Source organism: Vulpes lagopus, chromosome 8 (assembly GCF_018345385.1).
Source record: "Vulpes lagopus strain Blue_001 chromosome 8, ASM1834538v1, whole genome shotgun sequence".
Taxonomy (NCBI): Eukaryota; Metazoa; Chordata; class Mammalia; order Carnivora; family Canidae; genus Vulpes; species Vulpes lagopus.
Genome location: NC_054831.1, coordinates 97078703 through 97098181, shown reverse-complemented (window position 1 = coordinate 97098181; position 19479 = coordinate 97078703). Strand labels below are relative to the sequence as shown.

Below are 19479 nucleotides of genomic sequence, written 5' to 3'. Positions count from 1 at the left end.
TTTATAAACAATATAGTGACACCATTTCAAGTGTGCAATTCCATGAATTCCGAAAAATGTATACAATCTTCTAATCAGCACCCAATCAGTATATAGAACATTTCCATCACTCCCATAAATTGCCTAATGTCTAGCCACATGCAAACCCCCACCAAAATCCATCTACAGCCCCTAATTAGTGCTACACTTTCTGTCCCCATTGATTAGCTCCGCCTTATCTATAATTTCATATAAATGGAATTTTATAGTATGTACTCTTTTGCAACCAACTTATTTTACTCAATATAATGTTGTTAAAGTTCATCCACATAACTGTGTCTGGAGAACACAGTCCTCCAGATAGGCTCCACAACCCCCATCTCTTGAGGTCTACACCTATGTGTGCTCTCTCCCCCTTGAGTGAAGGCAGGCCCTGTGACTCACTTCTATGATAGCAGGGCAAAGTGATGGGAGGTCTACGAATGAATGATTACATGAAGTAAGATTTCAGCAACTATTTTGCTGGAGCCTCTCCCTTGCTGGCTATAAGGGAAGAGGTGGCCATGTTGGAGGATCCTATAAGGCAAGAAACTGCCAGTGGCCTCTGGGAGCTTAGGGTGGCCTCTGGACAGCATCAAGTAAAGAGCTGAAGCTCACAATCCTACAATTGCAAAGAAATGAATGCTGCAAATAACCACAAATATGGGAAAGTGTATCCTTCCACAATCACACCTTCAGATGAGAAAGCAGCCCTGGATGACAGCTTGATTGCAGCCTTGTGAGACCCTCAGTAGAGAACTCATCTAGGCTGTGCCTGGATTTGTGACCACAGGAAGTGGGAGATGATAAATATGCAATGTTTTAAACTAAGTGTGTGGTAATACTGATACGGAGCAATAAAAAGCAAATACAATGAGCACAGCAGCAGTTCATTCTTTTTTATTGCTGCATAGTATTCCACTGTCTAGAAAAAAAATGAGTGTGTTTATCCACTCACATTTTGTTGGGTGTTTGGGCAACTCTGAATTTTGGGTTTTTATACATAAAACTGCTATGTAAACTTGGGGTACAAGTGTTTGGGTAGACTTATATTTTATATCTCTGGCTTAATAACCAGCAGAATTTCTAGATTATAGGGTATGTGTACATTTAAATTTATAAAGAATAAACTATTTTCCAAAGTAGTTGTACCATTTACATGAGCCAAATATTTATGGAAGTTTCAGGTACTTTACATCCTCATTGACACTTTGTATCATCATTCTTTTAAATTCTAATTAGTCAGTGTTATGTAGTGGTATTTCACTATAATTTTAATTTGTATCCCTTGATAACTACTGATGTTACATATACTTTTTAAATCCTGATGTTTGTCCTATTATTGGGTTGTGAGAGTTTTTTACATATTCTGGATACAAGGTCTATGTCAGATATGTATTACAAATTTTCTCTTCACCTTTCTTTTCATTTGCTAAAGGTTATCTTTAAAAAAGAGAACTTAAAAATTTTGGTGAAGTCCAATTTATCATATTTTTTCTTTTACATTTTTCTTTTATATCTAATTCTATGACTATCTCATGATAGAAAGATTTTGTCCAATGTTTCTTCTAAAAGTTTTAACTTTCACATTTAGGTCTGAGATCAGTTTCAAGTTGAGTTTTTGGAGAAGATGTGAGGTAAAGATCATACAGATATATAACTATTTAACACTAGTTGTTGAAAAGAATTTCCTTTTTCCATTGAAAACTTAACTGATCATATAAGGGTAGGAATACTTCTGAACTCTCAGTCTGATTCCATTAATTTTATATCCTATCCTTATATGGGTATTAAACTTTCTTGAAAAAATGTAGCTTTTCATTTATTTTTTAAAAAATATTTAATTTATTTATTCATGAGAAACACACACACACAGAGAGAGAGAGAGAGAGAGAGAGAGAGAGAAAGAGGCAGAGACACAGGCAGAGGGAGAAGCAGGCTCCACGTAGGGAGCCTGATGCAGGACTCGATCCTGGGACTCCAGGACTGAAGGCAGGTGCTAAACCGCTGAGCCACACAGGGATCCCTGAAAAATGTAGCTTTTTAAAGTTAAAATCCTCCAACCTTGTTCTTTCTAAAAATTGTTTTAGACAGTATGGAGTTTCCTCAAAAAGCTAAAAAAAGCTAAAAAAGCTAAAAGCTAAAAAAGCTAAAAAAAGAACTACCCCATGATTTGGGTATGCACTGCTGCATATTTACCAAAAGGATATAAAAACAGTGATTCAAAGGGACACATGTATCCCAATGTTTATAGCAGTATTATCAAAATAGCCAAATTATAGAAGGAGCCCAAATGTCCACTGACGGATAAGATGTGGAATACATATACGTAGAGGAATATTACTCAGCCATAAAAGAATGAAATCTTGACATTTGCCACAATGTGAATGAAGCTACAGAGGATTATGCTAAGTGAAATAAGTCAGTCAGAGGAAGACAAATACTGTATGATTTCATTCATATGTGAAATTTAGGAAACAAACAAAGGGATAAAAAAGAGAAAGACAAACCAAGAAAGAGATTTTTTTTTTTTGCCAAGAGATTCTTAACCACAGAGAACAAACTGATGGTTATTGGAAGGGAGGTGGGCAGGGGGATGGATCAGATAGTTGATGGGGATTAAGGAGTACTCTTGCTGTGATGAGCACCTGATGCCGATGTTGTATGTAAGTGATGAATCACTAAATTCTATACCTGAAACTAATATTACACTGAATGCTAACTAACTGGAATTTATTTATTTATTTAAAAAGATTTTATTAAAAAAAAAAAGATTTTATTATTTATTTATTCATGAGAGACACACAGAGGGAGAGAGAGAGGCAGAGGGAGAAGCAGGCTCCATGCAGAGAGCCTGACATGGGACTCGATCCCGGGTCTCCAGGATCATGCCCTGGGCTGAAGGTGGCGCTAAACCGCTGAGCCACCCGGGCTGCCCCTAACTGGAATTTAAATGAAAACTTGTGGGATCCCTGGGTGGCGCAGCGGTTTGGCGCCTGCCTTTGGCCCAGGGCGCGATCCTGGAGACCCGGGATCGAATCCCACATCAGGCTCCCGGTGCATGGAGCCTGCTTCTCCCTCCGCCTGTGTCTCTGCCTCTCTCTCTCTCTCTCTGTGACTATCATAAATAAATAAAAAATTAAAAAAAAAATAAATGAAAACTTGTAAAGAAAAAAAGAAGTGTTTTAGATATCCTAGATCCTTTGTATTTTAATATAAAATTTAGGATAGAATTTAGGATAATTATAAAAAGGAAAATCCCACTAGTATTTTGACTGGGGATGCATTAAATCTACAGATCAATTTGAGGTAAATATTATTTATTTATTTATTTATTTATTTATTTATTTATTTATTTATTTATGATACAAAGAGAGCACAAGCAGGGGAGGGGCAGAGGGAGAAGCAGGCTTCCCGCTGAGCAGGCAGCTGGATGTGGGGCTGGATTCCAGGACCCCGGGATCACGACCCGAGGCAAAGGCAGAAGCTTAACCCACTGAGCCACCCAGGCGCCCCAATAACATCTTTTAAATATTGACTTCTGAACCATGAAAATTATATATCTCTCCATTTATCTGGGGTTCCTTTAATTTCTCTTAGGAAATTCTCTTTACATTTTTTAAGGTACAGGTTGTAGAGACGTATTTTTGTAAATTTATTCCTAAATTTTTAATGCTTTGATTGGTATTTAAAAATTTTATTTAGCAACTGTTTGGCAGGAGAATATAGATAAATGACTTCAGCATATTGCCCAGATATCTTGAAAGCTTATTAAATTCATTCCTTAATTTTTTAGATTTTTTTGTAGATTGTTTACATGTACAATTATGTCATCTATGAAAAGAATTATGTCTTATCTGTATTCATTTTATTTCTTCTTTTTTTCCTTATTGCATTTACTTGAATATTCCAGGATAATATGAAATAAAAACTAGTGAGAGGATATTCTTATCTTCTCTATTTTAGGGGGAAAGTGTTCTTTCACCATTGAATATGAGGTTACACATAAGGTTTTTTTTTTCCCTCTTAATGCTCTTATTAGTTAAAGGAACTCTGTATTATTAAAGTGTTTTTATTTATGAATAAAAACAGGCAGTTTTTATTTATGAATGTATGATGAATTTTGTTAAGTATTTTTTCTGTACCAATTGGAATTAGCCTATGGTTTTTCTCCTTTGTTAAAAATTGAATATAAATGTAAATGAAATCCACATTTAGATACCATCTCATACCTGTTAGGACAGTTATTATAAAAAAGACAAAGGGTAACAAGTGTTGGTGAGGATATGGAGTAGAGGGAACCATTACATACTGTTGTTGGAATATAAATTGACATAGCCAGTATGGAAAACAGTATGGAGGTACCTCAAAAAATTAAAAACTAGAACTACTGTATGTTCCAGCAATCCCTCTTCTGGGTATATATCCAAAGGAAATGAAATCACTATCTCAAAGAGATATCTGTACTCCCATGTTCTCTGCAACATTACTGACAATAGCCAAGATATGGAAAACAACATAAGTGTCCATTCACAGATGAAATGAATAAGGAAATTGTGGTACACACACACACACACACACACACACACACACACACACACACGTATTTACAATGGAATATTACTCAACCTTAAAAGAAGAAAATCCTGCTATTTGTGACAATATCAGATGATCCTGGAAGATATGGTAAATGAAATACACTAGACACAGAAAGCAAATACTGCATAATTTATTTTTATGTGGAATATAAAACAGTTGCATTCATAGAAGCACAAAGTAGAATAGTGGTTACCACGTGTGGGAGTTGGGGAACATGGGGAGATGTTGATCTTTAAATATTAAACCAACCTATATTACCGGGATAAATCTCACATGGTCATGGTATATTGCCCTTTTTATATTTTGCTGGATGCAGTTTGTTATGGATATCTGTCAATGATTTCTATTATTTTGTGGGCTATTTGTTTATAGTATTCTTTATTGTCTCTGACAAGAGTTGGTATCAGGTAAACTTGGCCTCACACATTAAGTATATAAGGAAGTATTCCCTCCTTTGACATTTTTGGCTAGAGTATGTGGTCCATCCAGGTGAATAAAATGAAAAAAAAAATCTGTATTCTGCAATTTCTCAGTGTAATGTTCTATAACTGTCAGCTAGGTTAAATTGTTTGACATACATAGCTTTTGGGGCACCTTGGTGGCTCAGTCAGTTAAGTATCTGACTCTCTATCTTAGCTCAGGTCTTGATCTCAAGGTTGTGGGCTCAAACTCCATGATGAGCTCCACACTAGGCATGGAGCCTATTAAAACAAAACAAAAATAAGATATAAATACTTGTCTTCTATATCATTCTGACAATTTCTACCCTTTACGTGGAATTTTAAAACCACTTATGTTTACCATAATTATTTATACAATTAGGGTGAAACCTATAAATATTTGTACAGCCATGTTCACAACAACATTATTTAACAGCCATAAAGTGGAAACAACCCAAATGTCCACTGATGAATAGATAAATAAATGTGGTATATACAGGAAATGGAACATTATCCATCTTGAAAAAGGAATGAAATTCTGATATGTGGTATAGCATGAATAAACCTTGAAGACATTGTTAAGTGAAATAAGCCAGATACAAAACAGTAAGTACTGTATGATTCTATTTATATGAGAGACCTAGAATAGTCCAGTTCATAGACACAGAAAGTAGAATAGTGTTGTCAGGCATTGTGGTGGGAAGGAAGGAAGCAATGGGAAGTTACTGTTTCATGGGTAAGGAATTTCAGTTTTAGGAAGATGGGAAAAGTGCTGGAGGTGGTGTTGATATTATACAACAGTGCAAATGTGCCTAATGCCATTGACTTGTGCACTTAAAAAAGGAGTTTTTTATGTTATGTATCTTTTATCACAATAAAAAATGAGAGTTAATAAAGAGAAATTCAATCAATGTAATCAACATTATTAAAAGAATGAAGGAGAAGAGCCCTAAAAATTAGCTCAATAAATGCAGAAAAGACAAAATCCAACATCATTCATGATACAAACTCCCAGCAATCTAGGAAGAAAAGAGAGCTCTCTTGGTCTAACGGAAGGCAACTACATAAAAACCTACAGCTAACATCAAATTTAGTAGTGAGAAACTGAATGCTTCCCCCTAAGATTGAGAACAAGGCAAGACTGTTCACTTTCAGTATTTCTCATCATCTATGTCATGGAGGTCTTTGCCAGGACAGGAAGGCAAGAAAGAAAGAATAAAAATTGTTTATGTAGACAACATCCCAAAATCTACATAAAACCGAAGTTAATAAAAAAATAAAATAAATAAATAAAATAAAAAATAAAAAAAATAAAATAAAAAAAAAACCAAAGTTAATAAGTGAGTTTATTAGCATGGTTGATACAAAAATAAATTCTATTTCTATGTGCTACCAATGAATAATTTGAAATTGAAATAAAAAACAATTAGCAATAGCCCCTAAAAATTAACAAACTTTTAGGAATACTGCTGTGATGAGTGCAGCTTTCATCTGTGTCTCATAGCAGTGTTTATGTTTTGCAATCAGATCTTGCTACCCCCATAAACATGCAGCCAAAGAGTAAGTTGGAATAATAGTGTAGTGTTATTTTATTTGAAATAAAGTGATTTCCTATGTGCTTTAGTGAATGTTAAGTTTTCTAGTATCAAAAAGAAACACTCAAGTTGTGTTTAAAAAGGATTTATTTAGTTTAGAGAGAAAGAGAAGGGAGAGAAAACATGGAGGGGAGGGGAAGAGGGAGAAAATCCTCAAGCAGACTCTCTGCTAAATGAGGAGCCCCATGTGGGGCTTGATCCCATAACTTAGAGGTCATGACGTGAGCTGAAATCAAGAGCTGGCCACTTAACAGACTAAGCCACCCAGGTGACCCAATACTTAGATTTTAAATTAATAAAATATAGCCTGATCTGTAAGCTAAAAACTATAGATGAAAAAATGAAGGAAAGACCTAAGAAAATGGAGAGAATATGGTGTGTTCAAAGAAAACTCAATATTCTTCAAACTGATCTATAAATTCAATGCATTCCCAAAGTCCTGAAAGGGTTTTTTGGTAATAACTGATAAGCAGATACTAAAAATCATATATAATGACAAAAGGCTTGAATTAATTAAGGTTTTTTTTAAAGATATTATTTATTTATTCATGAGAGACCCAGAGACACAGAGAAAGGTTGAAACATAGGCAGAGGGAGAAGCAGGCTCCCTGTGGGGAGCCTGATATGAGATTTGTTCCCAGGACCCCAGGATCATGACCAGAGCCAAAGACAGATGCTCAACCACTGTGCCACCCAGGTGCCCCAGGCCTGAATTAAAACAACTGTGAAAAAGATTGGAGGATTCAAATTACCTATTTCAAGACTTAGTACAAAGTATCAGTAATCAAGGAAGTATGGCATAGGGAAAAGGACAGACAGATCCACAGGGAGAATAGAGAACACAGACATAGCCACACCTATATGGCCAAGTGATGTTTCACAAAGGTGCAAAAACTGAGAGAAACGGATGGTCATTTCAAGATTTTATCTATTTATTCATAAGAGACACAGAGAAAGAGGCAGAGACATAGGCAAAGGGAGAAGCAGGCTCCATGCAGGGAGCCCGATGCGGGACTTGATCCCAGGACTCCAGGATCACACCCTGAGCCCAAGACAGATGCTCAACTGCTGAGCCACCCAGGCGTCCCCGAATGATCATCTCAGAAATAGTTCTGGGAGAGTAGTCAAAATCATAAAGACAAAGTATAATGATGGGATGCCAGGGCCTGGGAAGGGGTAAGGAAGAATAGAGAATTATTATTTAATGTTTTGCAAGATGAAAAGAGTTAAAGGGATAGATGGTAGTGATGACTACACAATAAAGTCAATGTATTTAATGCCACTGAACTGTACACTTACATATGGTTAAGACAGTAAATTTTATCTTATGTGTATTTTAACATAATACAAAAATAGTACTAGAAAAAATTGGATATCCAAATAAATGACATGGTACCTACACTATACATAAAAATAGATTAAAAAATGGATCATAGATATAAATCTACAATCTCAAACTGTAAAATTTCTAAAAGAAATCATAGGAGAAAATTTTCATGACCTTGGGTTAAGCAAAAATTTCTTACAACACCAAGATCATGATACATAAGAGAAAAAAAATGATAAATTGGACTTCACTAAATTTTTTTTTTTTATGATAGTCACAGAGAGAGAGAGAGAGAGAGAGAGAGAGAGGGAGAGAGAGAGAGGCAGAGACACAGGCAGAGGGAGAAGCAGGCTCCATGCACCGGGAGCCCGACGTGGGATTCGATCCCGGGTCTCCAGGATCACACCCTGGGCCAAAGGCAGGCGCCAAACCGCTGCGCCACCCAGGGATCCCTAAATTGGACTTCATTAAAATCATAGATGTGTGCTCTCCAAGAGGCACCGTCAAAAGAATGGAAAAATTAGCCATAGACTGGGGGAAAAAAGTTGCAAATCACATATATGGTAGAGGAACTGTATTGGACATAAATAAGGAACCCTCAAAAATAAACAATTTGGGAAAAACCCCAACCAAATAAAAAGCTTCTGGGCAAAAAGATAAGAATAGACAATAGAGTTAAGAAGATATAAAAATGGCAAATAAGGTCATGGAAAGATGATCAGCATGACTAAGCACTAGAGAAATAAAAATCAAAACTACATTGAGACACTATAACATATTTATTCCAATGGATCTAATTGACATTGACAACCCCAACAGCTAGTGAAGACGAGGAGCAGCTTTAACTCTCCATATAGTACTAATGGGAAAGCTAAATCGTAGAGACATGTTAAAAACCAGTTTAGCAGTTTAAGTTGAATCTCTTCTTACCACATGATCTAGAAATGCTGCTTCAAGATAGTTACCAGAAGGAAATGAAATTTTATGTTCATATATTTATACCTGAAGAGAAATATGGATTTATAGAGTGGCTCTACCTATAAGTGCTATAAAGTGTAAATAAGCCAAATGTTCTGCAGCTGGTGGAATGGACAAACTGGTATATCAGTATGATAAAATCCTACTCAGCAATAAAAAAGGAATAAACTGATTCATGCAAACACAAAAATGAATTTCAAATGCATTAAACAAATTGAAAGAAAGCTGCTTTCTGCTTCTAGCCAACATGCAGCAACATGGACAAATTACATGAAACAATTATTTTCAAGACAGTGGACATCAAGTAAAGAAATACAGTGATCCCTTCAGAATGTTAAAACCAAAACCAAAACCAAAACCAAAACCAAAACCAAAACCAAAACAATGCCTCACTTAGTGCTTTGAGAGTTTCCAGGCTTTGACATGGGGAGAGGATGCTGCCAAAGTCCACCATATGGAGCTGGGAGTCTAGGGAGACCAAGGTGACTAAAATTCACAGAACAGACTATCAGACATGAGACAGCTACAAAGACAGAAAACTGTGGAGATTGGCAGGAGGCTGCTATCAAGTATTCAGCAGAGCACTAATGAGTTCATGTAAGTAAGAAACTCTTAAGACCAGGAAAAGAATCACCTGAAAGGGTCAGAAGGAACAGTCCTCACATTTTACATAGGGGCAAGAGTAATGTTAATTTCCACCACCCAGAGTTGAAAACCTCATGACTGATGGAACAGAGGAGAGTACTCAGCCATGATTTGAATCAGCTGTGCAGAATTATTCTAAATTAAACTCTGTTCCAGTCCCAACTAACAAATCTTAAAAGCAATCCCTGAAAGGATCAAAGTGTTCCCAAGTCATTTAGCTGTGTCTCAGAACAAAGCTTAACAATATAAAAATATCCAGTATCCAACTAGGCAAAAATTTAAAACGTCTGACATCCAATCAGAAATTGTGAAGGCAACAAAGAAGCAAAAAAAATACTTCCCATATTCAGGAGAAAAAAAAAATCAACTAACCAAAACCAACTAAAAACAGACACAGATGGTAGAATTAACAGATAAGAACATTAAAACAGTTATAACTATACTCCATATGTTCAAAAAGCTAGAGGACAGATTGAACAGGTTAGGCAGAGGCATGGAAGATATAAAACAGATGAAAGCTACAATGTCTGAAATGAGGTATACTCTGGATGGACTGGTAGGAATTTGACACTGTAAAAGAAAACATTACTGAACTTGAAAATACAGCAAGAGAAACTATACAGAATGAAACTCAAAGAGAATAAACTTCACAAATGAACAGAGTGTTTGTGAACTGTGAGACAACTTCAAACAGCCTAAAATTGTAAATGTAATTACTAAAAGGAAGGACAGAAAGGGATTCAGAGAAAAGTATTTGAAGAAACAACGTCCAAAATATTTCTAAAACTGATTGAAACTATAAATCCATAGGTCTAAGAAACTTCCAGCATAAGAGACTATATGATGGTACATCATGATCAAATTGCTGAAGACCAGTTTAAAAAAATAACTTTAAAATAGCCAAAAGAAAAATATATACATTACATAAAAAGGGACAGAGCAAAGCATGACAACAGATTTCTTGAGAGAAACCATGTAAAGTATCTTTAAAGTACTGAAACGAAAAAAAACAAACAAACTCTACAAACCTAGAATACTCTAGCCAGAGAAATATCTTAATATTTCAGACAGGGGTGCCTGGGTGGCTTGGTCAGTTAAGGGTCTTATTCTTGATTTTGGCTCAGGTCATCATCTCAGGATTGTGAGACTGAGCCATGGTTGGTGTCTGTGGTGGGTGTGAAACCTGCTTTAGATTCTTTCCCTCCCTCTCCTTCTGCCCCCCACCAAGGGACAGATATATTTCAGACATATCAAAGCTGAAAAGTACAATGCCAGCAGACTCACGTTTAAAGAAATGTTAAAGGAAGCCTTAGACACTAAAGGAAAATGATCATAGATGGAAATCTAGATCTACAAAAAGGAATGAAGAGCATTACATATGGTAACAATATGAATAAATACGTCATATATTCTTATTGATTAAACCTCTCTATGGCAGCCAGGGGGGCTCAGCGGTTTAGCACCGCCTTCCGACTGCGGCGTGATCCTGGAATCCCGGGATTGAGTCCCACATCGGGCTCCCTGCATGGAGCCTGCTTTTCACTCTGCCTGTGTGTCTGCCTCTCTCCCTGTGTTTCTCATGAATAAATAAGTAAAATTTTTTAAAAAAAAATTTAATAATAAACCTCTCTAAATCCTAGTTCGCTATTTAAATAAAAGTAATGATACAGTGTATATTATAACAAATACAACTAAAATATAGGACAATAACAGAAATGTTAAGAGGAAAAAATGGAAGTACACCTTTGTAAGGTTCTTGTATCTATATGAAGTGGAAACATCACAGAAATAAAGAGTTTGATATGTTGAAGATGTAGTTTATAAAAACAAAAACACTCAATGGAGATACACCTGATAACTGACAATAGGAAATAAAACTGAATCATAAACAATACTCAATACTAATGTATTAGTTTGCTAAGGCTGCTATAATAAAGTAAGGCGCCAAACATTCAGTGGCTTAAACAACAGAAGTTAATTTTTTACAATTCTGGAAGGTAGAAGTCTAAGATCAAGGTGTTGGCAAGGTCCATTTCTTCTAAGGTTTCTTACCTCAGCTGGTAGATGGCTGTGTTCTCCCTGTGTCTTCTTCCTTTTGTGTCCTAATCTCCTGTTTTTATAAGGACACCAGCCATACTAGATTAAGAACCATCCTAATAATCTTATTTTAACTTGATTACTTCTTTAAAGATCCAATTTCCAAATACAGTCTCCAAATTCAGTCAGAGGTGCAAAGGTAAAGAAGACTTCAACATAGATTTTGGGGGAACACAACTCAGTGATAAAAATTAGTAATGAGAGAGGTGATATCACTACAGATCCTAAAGATATTAAGATGATAATAAGAAAATATTATGATCAGTATCATGCAAAAAAATTTGGAAACTTGGGGCACCTGGGTGGTGGGCACCTCAGTGGTTGAGCTTCTGCCTTTGGCTCAAGGCATGATCCCAGGGTCCTGGGATCAAGTCCTGCATCAGGCTCCCGATGGGGAGCCTACTTCTCCCACTGCCTATGTCTCTGCCTCTCTCTCTCTGTGTCTCTCATGAATAAATAATATCTTAAAATAAATTGGAAACTTAGATGAAATGGACAGACTCTTTTTTTTTTTTTTGGACAGACTCTTTGAAATGAACAAGCTACCAAAGGTCACTCAAGAAGATATAGATAACCTGAGTATCCTAAATCTTCTTTTTTTTTTTTTGAGAATCTTAAATCTAATAAAGAAATTTAATTTGTAGTTCAAAACTCCAGGCCCAGATGGCTTCACTAGTAAAGTCTATCAAATATTAAAAAAGTAATTTTACTTCTACATAAAGTTTTACAGGATATCAAAGAAGGAATATATCCAAATTCATTTAATGAGGTGAGCTTACACTGACATGAAACCCAAGCAAAGACATTGTAAGAAAAAGAAGCTACTAACCAATATACCTCAAGATAAAAATATTAAATAAAATTTTAGATAAGCCAATTAATAATGTACAAAAAGTAATACATCAGGACAAGGCAACGATGTTCATTCTCATTTCTTCCAATCAACAATATACTGTAAGTTCTAGTCCATGCAAACAGTTAAGATTAAAAAAGCTAAGGGCATCCAGGTTGGAAAGAAGAAAATGTCTGTTCAAAGACAACATGATCTTCTAAGAAAAAGAAAAAAAATCTGATGAAATTGACAAAAAAGCTACTATAATTAACAACTGAGCTCAGCAAAGTCATAGCATATAAGATCAATATGCAAATACCTACTACATATTTATGATAGTAATGAACAATAAAAAATTGACACTGAAAAAATTATCATTTACAGTAGCATCAAAAATATGACTCCTTATGAATCATTCTGACAAAAGATGTGCAACATCTGTATGATGAAAATTACAAACTTTGGTAAGAGAAATTAAAGGCTTAAATTAGATAAAGTGAAATATAATGTCCGAGGGTCAGAAAATACTTATTGTTAGGATGTCAGTTCTTGCAAAGTGATTTATATGCTCAACACAATCCCACCAAAAATTCCAGGAGGCACTTTTTGTAAAAATTAACATTATTCTAAAATCCATTTAAAAATGCTGGATTTCATGTATTCACTATATACTTACTGAGCACTTAGTATGTGCCAGGTGCGAGGTAAAGAACTGATAAGGAAAAGGGAAATTTATAACAAGGATATGGGGTGGCACTAGCACTCAATGGCAGATATGCATCTGAACTTCATTAAGAAAGAAATGGAACAGAGAACTAGAAACTTCCTGGAAATCTAGGAAATATTTTGTCTCACTATATACTTATTGCAGACTGGTTTCCATTTTCTTCTTAGTAGATCAGCTTTTTCTGCAACAAAGCTTAGACAGCTGATTGAAGATAACTACCCACAATCATATGTCATTGTTCCAGCCATACTGAAAGACTGACTGCTACTGTTTTATCTCACTTTGATCTCTAACCTTAATTCCAAAGTCCTGATAGGGATCAAGTGTCCATCCTTGTCTTAACAGGGGGTCAGCCACTGGGGTCATTTTAAGTTGAGCAAATATTCCAGATGGTTACAGCAAGTACTGTCTGCAATTTGTACTGAGAAGTATGAATTTACTTTCCCAAGTTCATGTGGGTAGTTAGTGCCAGAAATGACATTTAAACTCTGGTTTAATGCAACTGTGCAGTCAGCGTATGAAAGTGAGTGCCTCCTTCAATCTGTATTGTAGGAGCTCCCCTCTGCTCACTCTCGTGCTAGCTCTGCTAATGTTTAAAAAACCCTCTCAATATACATATGTTCCTGTACTAAAGTGTGACACCTTCACAACTTTCAAAGAAATGCAACTTTAAAAAAAATTTCTTAGATTCAGATTACCAAAGTTTTTGTAAGAAGAATCAACACCTAATTATACCTGCTTCTGTTAATTTTGTATAAACAATTTGGCTTCCAAAAGAGATACTACTAAAAACACAAACTTACCTTCCCATTCTGATGGAATATCTCCGACTTCATAGTCAACTTCTTTTTTATTTGCTGCTTCTACAATTCTTTTCTCTCGAATAGTTTGTCCTATAAGACAAAAGCAATTATTTTATTTTTAAATAAACTTATGACACAGCAGTTACTACAAGAGTAATATTTTCTCTTTGGATATTGCACATCTTCTCATATGGTCAAAGAATTATCAGGAGAAAGAACAGATTCTATTAGAATTAGGTAGGTTACAAAAAGCAAATTCTAAACTTACTACAAAAATTTAAAATTTCCTGCCATAGTATGCAAACTTAATTTTGGTAGGAAAAAAAAATCTAGATGCTGTGAAAAAAAAAGAGCAACCAATTAGTCTTAGGGCACTAATGGCAAGAAAAAAATACATAAAATAACCAACTGCCACCCCCCCCCCCCATTTTAATAATCAAGTGTTCAATTCTGCAAGTATGGATATTAGAGGTTCCTGTGGCTGCTGCTGTTGCCCAAGGAAATCGTTATTCATGCCCTCTACTAAGTAGGTAATGGACTACAAGATCCTACTGCCATTCTGTCTTCACATTACATTGGCAAACCCAAGGAAACCAAATAATGGGTTGGATCCTATGATCCATCTGAGTGACTACCTCTCCTCTGATCTAAAGGTAGAGGGCAAACACTGGTGAGTTATGGGTACTATGCTTCAGGTGTGAGATCAACACCGGTGCAGGATGGTAGCATTGTAAAAACATGAAAGCAGAGGTAGCAGTAAAGAAACAGGTGTAGCTGGGTTGGGGATGGGATGGGAACACAATAGGCTTACTTTTTCAATAATAAAAAATTGATTAGCAGGTATTTTAAGTTCATATAAAAGACATAAAACTATTTGGTATTTTCTTCTGTTTCCACAAAGTCTCAATTATCTCCTTCAAAGCAACTTTGTCAAAATGGTGGTTTCAAAACAGAATCCTTTGTCATTGAGCCTGTGAGCCTGGGAAAACCAGGTAAGCTTACTACTTCCCAAAAGTCAGCAAGTGTGCCTGCCTACTCAGAGAATGCAAGCTGAGAAAAGAAGACAGTGGTGAAAAACTATGAGGGGAGGAGAGTGGCTTAACAATGATCACACCAGTCAGTGAGAGAAATTTGGGCCTTACAAAATACTACTACTCTTCCCACTCCTGGACCAAACTTATACCATGCTAAATAGACTGAGTGACATAATTACACAAAATGACCTTGTTGCAAATCTCTCTCTCACATTTACTGAAATTCTACCATCTAAAATTTCCTTCAACTGCAGACCAAGGAAATTTCTGGGGTCACTATGTAAGAGAAAGGAAGCCACACAAGGGCAGTCCAGGAAGAATGAGTGGCTGGTTTTATTTCCTTTGCTTTAGTAAGAAAAAGTGAAAGGTTGGGATTTCATGGACAAACCATCAATGGTTAGGGAAATTCTGCATTTCATTATGGACTCAATGAATCAAGCTCATTTAATCCACACAGAGGTTCCCCAAGTTTTAAAAAGAGGAGTTACCCTTTGCTTATCTTCTCCAAATAAATTTACAGTAGGTCAAGGTATTAGTAGTAAAGTCCCTAGGTTGTAGGGACGATTTAGGGTAAAAGGAGCCTATAACAAGGGGACAGCTATGTTAGTCTCATAGCAGAGGCTCAAAATATATATGTGTCTTTACTAAAATACTACTTATATCCACATACATAAATTCATCATAACAAATGTTATCATAACGTTAGCATATACTAAACTATGTTTACATGAAAATTTTATAAATGTTTGAAAGAATCAAAATACTTGTGCCTTCTTATCTAAATGCTAAGATGTATGCCCTTTTAGTAATAACAAGTACAGAAATGAAAACTATCATCTAAAACACAAAATGCTAACAAATGGGCTTCTGAAAGTAGGTGTATGTTCTCTAAGCTTTTATTTTTTTTCTCTCTTTTTTTTTTTTCCTCTAAGCTTTTAAATGGAGATTAAAAATGTGAGTATGGGAATTTGAGAGAAACATCTATCAATCCCAGTAGCACCAAATATATATTACATGTATATTTAAATGTCTGTGACACAAAAATTAGCATCTTATTCCTACCCTTAAGTCTATAAAATTAATTTAAGGCCTCCCAAGATTTTTAAAAATAAAAAAACCATACCTATTTGTGTAAAAATGAAAAGACAGAAAGGGTAATACATGACTTAGTTTAAGTAATTCTTTCGACAATCACTGAAAAAAATCTTGTTTACAAATAGATGACATCAAAGATGTATAAAAAGTGTATACATACAGAATAAGGCAATTAGTTTACTGAATAAATTTTTTATAATCAGATATAGGTTCCTCCCCCCAAATAAATTGTTTTAAAACTACTCCATTCTTTGTAATAAGTTCTACTTGTATAATTTTTAAGAACTGGGAATAAAGTCTATTCTTCCCATTGAGTAAGAAATTATGCACAAACTGTACACTTACTCATACTAATATGCTTTCATATAATAGTTGTAAAGACAATCCTACTTATCATAGCAAAAAATTTCCATCCTTGCAAATAGAGCAAATTTAAGTACCTGCTTAGGTGTCAAAAATTTAGGGTCTAATTTACATTTAAAAATTATTTTGATAACAAAAAAATTAAGCTAACATATATATAGGCTTAATAAGTCCTAATGCAACAATAAACAATTGACACTGGTGTACCCAATGAGCATTATTATGTAAAACAATGCACAGTTTTTTTATTTAATAGTAAAACAACAGATTTAGTTAAAACAGTCAAAACAAAAAGTTTGAACTCAAGTAGATCAATGGTATATGGATTTAAAGACTGCAGAAGTAACAATATTATTTTACTATTTAAAAAACTTTAAAGCTACTGTCCTGGATTTAAAGCTAATTGCCCTAGGATAGCAGATTTCCTAGTCCCTGTTTAGAAAAATATAAAACCTAGTTAGTTAAAACAAAAGAAAAAAATGTGAGATCCCCAGGTATTAGATGGGTGACAGGCTTAGGTAAAAGAAAGATTTCATCTGTTGCGCTTCTGGAATAGGATATGGGAACCCAGGACACAAAAAGGGCAGGGATAATCTAGATTAGAGAGCCTCAAATGTCAGATATTCAATTTTCATTCAATCCAGCTTTTTTTGGTCACACTTCATAGCATTATATTCTTAATATTTTTCTTTAATTTGGCTTTTTTTCCTTTCAATATTCACTTTTACTTTACCTTTAAAAATATCATGAAATGTTTGACTTGATATACTATAGTTGACCCCTGAACAAGGTGGGCGGTAGAGTCACCAACCCTTCCAGTCAAAAACCTAATGTTAACTCTACTGAAATTAAAATAAAACGATAATTAAAAAAAAGAAAGAAAATCCACCTAAAACTTTCAGCTAACTCCTAATAGCGTACTGTAAAAACTTAACTTCTAATAACATAAACAGCCGATTAACATGCATTTCATATGCTATATGTATTTTATATTGTATTCTTACAATAAGGTAAGCCAAAAAAGAGAATGCTATTAAGAAAATCATAAGGAAAAAAAAAAAAAAAAAAAAAAGAAAATCATAAGGAAGAAAAAGACACTTATAGTACTGTATTTATTTATTTAAAAAAGTCCATGAATAAGTAGACCTGTAAAGTTCAAACCTGTGCTGTTCAAGTATCAATAGCAGTTGTATTTTTTGTTTAAACATACATAAAATAAATACATATCTTATAATTTTAATGGATTGTCTTTGTATCACCTAAAGTCATCTTGCAGCTCACACTTGGGAAACCACACTGTTCTACAGAGACAGGCCCAGCAATATACATAGTGATACAGGGCACAGGAACCAACATAAACAATAAGAAATTAATGGATGGGAAATGGCTGATAAATACCAAGTCTAGCCAGGAGAAACTTCGTCTTTTCCTTGTTCTACTAGCAGCCAGAGAAAAGGGCTAACTGTAGGCCTAGAGCAGAATGAGTTCAAGATGAGTCTGGAACATCTTGGTATGCCAGAAATGCGTAAAAGTGGTGCTTTTCATGAGGACTTAAGAGCCAGCTCACAAGGGCCAATAGTTGCCAAATCTGGGATAAATCTGAACACCAAAATAATTAAGGAATTACAGACCAGCTATTCTCAAATTCTTATGGGGAACTCTGTGGGGTGCCTTTAATCCTTTTAAGGGGACTGTGAGGCCAACACTATTTTAATAATAATACTAAGAATGTTATCTGCCTTTTTCATTTCCATTCTTTCATGAATGTACAGTGAAGTTTTCCAGAGGCTACATGTGATACAGAAACAGACTGAATAAGGAAGCAGATATGAAGAACTCCAGCTGTCTTTTATTAAGCTAGACATCAGGGAGATTTGTAAAACATAAAGCAACGCTACTCTTTTCTCTAAATGTTTCTGTTTGGGAAAGTATAGTTATTTCTGATAAAAAAATATACTCTTTATGTAAACAACAAAAATATTTTGTGTAATTGTTTTACTAGTTTTATTTTTTTTAAAGATTTATTTTTGAGAGAGGGAGAACGAGTGGGAGGACAGGCAGAAGGAGAGAATCTTTAAGCAGATTTCCCCGCTGTGCGTGCAGCCTGACACTAGGGCTTGATCTCACGACCTATGAAAGCATGACCTGAGCTGAAACTAGGAGTTGGGTGCTCAACCGAATGAGCTACTTAGGTGTCTTGTACTAGTTTTATTTTTAAAGAATTAATAAACATTTAAAATTTGGTTTTAGTTTCAAAATGATAAATATAAATGCATATCTCATAAGCAAAGCTCTTTCAATACTTGAGAAGTTTAAAGAGATCCTGAAACTAAAATGCTTGAGAACTAAATATGCTACTAGAAGAAAGAAAAAAAGGGAACCACAAAGGCAAACTGCTAAAAGACAGAGATAAATAGATGGATAAATAAATTGGGGAGATAAAAGGGCTCTTGCTTACCACAGTAGCAAATAGTAACTGTGGAAGAAGTGCCAGAGCTGAAATACCATCATTTTGTAACGGTTATGATAAAGACCAGTTCTGTAAGAATCAATAATGGAAGGGGATTTTGTTTTTGTTTTTATTTGGAAGTAATTTCCCTTTCCTCTGTATATAGGGTGTTCTTACATATTTGAAAGGTGAATAAAGCTTACATACTGAAAGATAGGTTGAGTTAGGAACTGTGAAGTTTCTAATTTGATACCTATAAATACTGCCTTCCTATGGTCTTAGTAACCCCGTAGTTAAGACCTGTGAGAGGCACCGGTCATAGGCAGGTGACGTCAACAGTTCTGAAAAATGAGACAGCAGACTTATGCATCTCTCCTTCTCTAGGCACTGCTCCTTCCCTAATCCAAGGAAGAAGTTTGGGCAGCCTTTAATCTTTAAATTTTGGACCTTCGGAACTCACAAGGTATCTATCACAGT

The 19479-nt window shown here is 35.1% G+C and overlaps 1 protein-coding gene and 1 non-coding gene across 2 annotated transcripts in view; one reads left to right on the top strand and one right to left on the bottom strand.

Moving 5' to 3' along the window:
• Positions 1-19479, bottom strand: part of NDUFAF2 (NADH:ubiquinone oxidoreductase complex assembly factor 2) — a 151821-nt gene that overhangs the window by 45895 nt on the left and 86447 nt on the right. Inside the window, exon 2 of the mRNA XM_041766055.1 lies at positions 14062-14151. Coding sequence (XP_041621989.1) covers positions 14062-14151 — 90 coding nt within the window. The remainder of the gene's footprint in view (positions 1-14061; positions 14152-19479) is intronic.
• On the top strand, positions 6526-6661 carry LOC121498365. Its single transcript, XR_005989744.1, has one exon. It is a non-coding gene; the product is annotated as a small nucleolar RNA SNORA23 (small nucleolar RNA).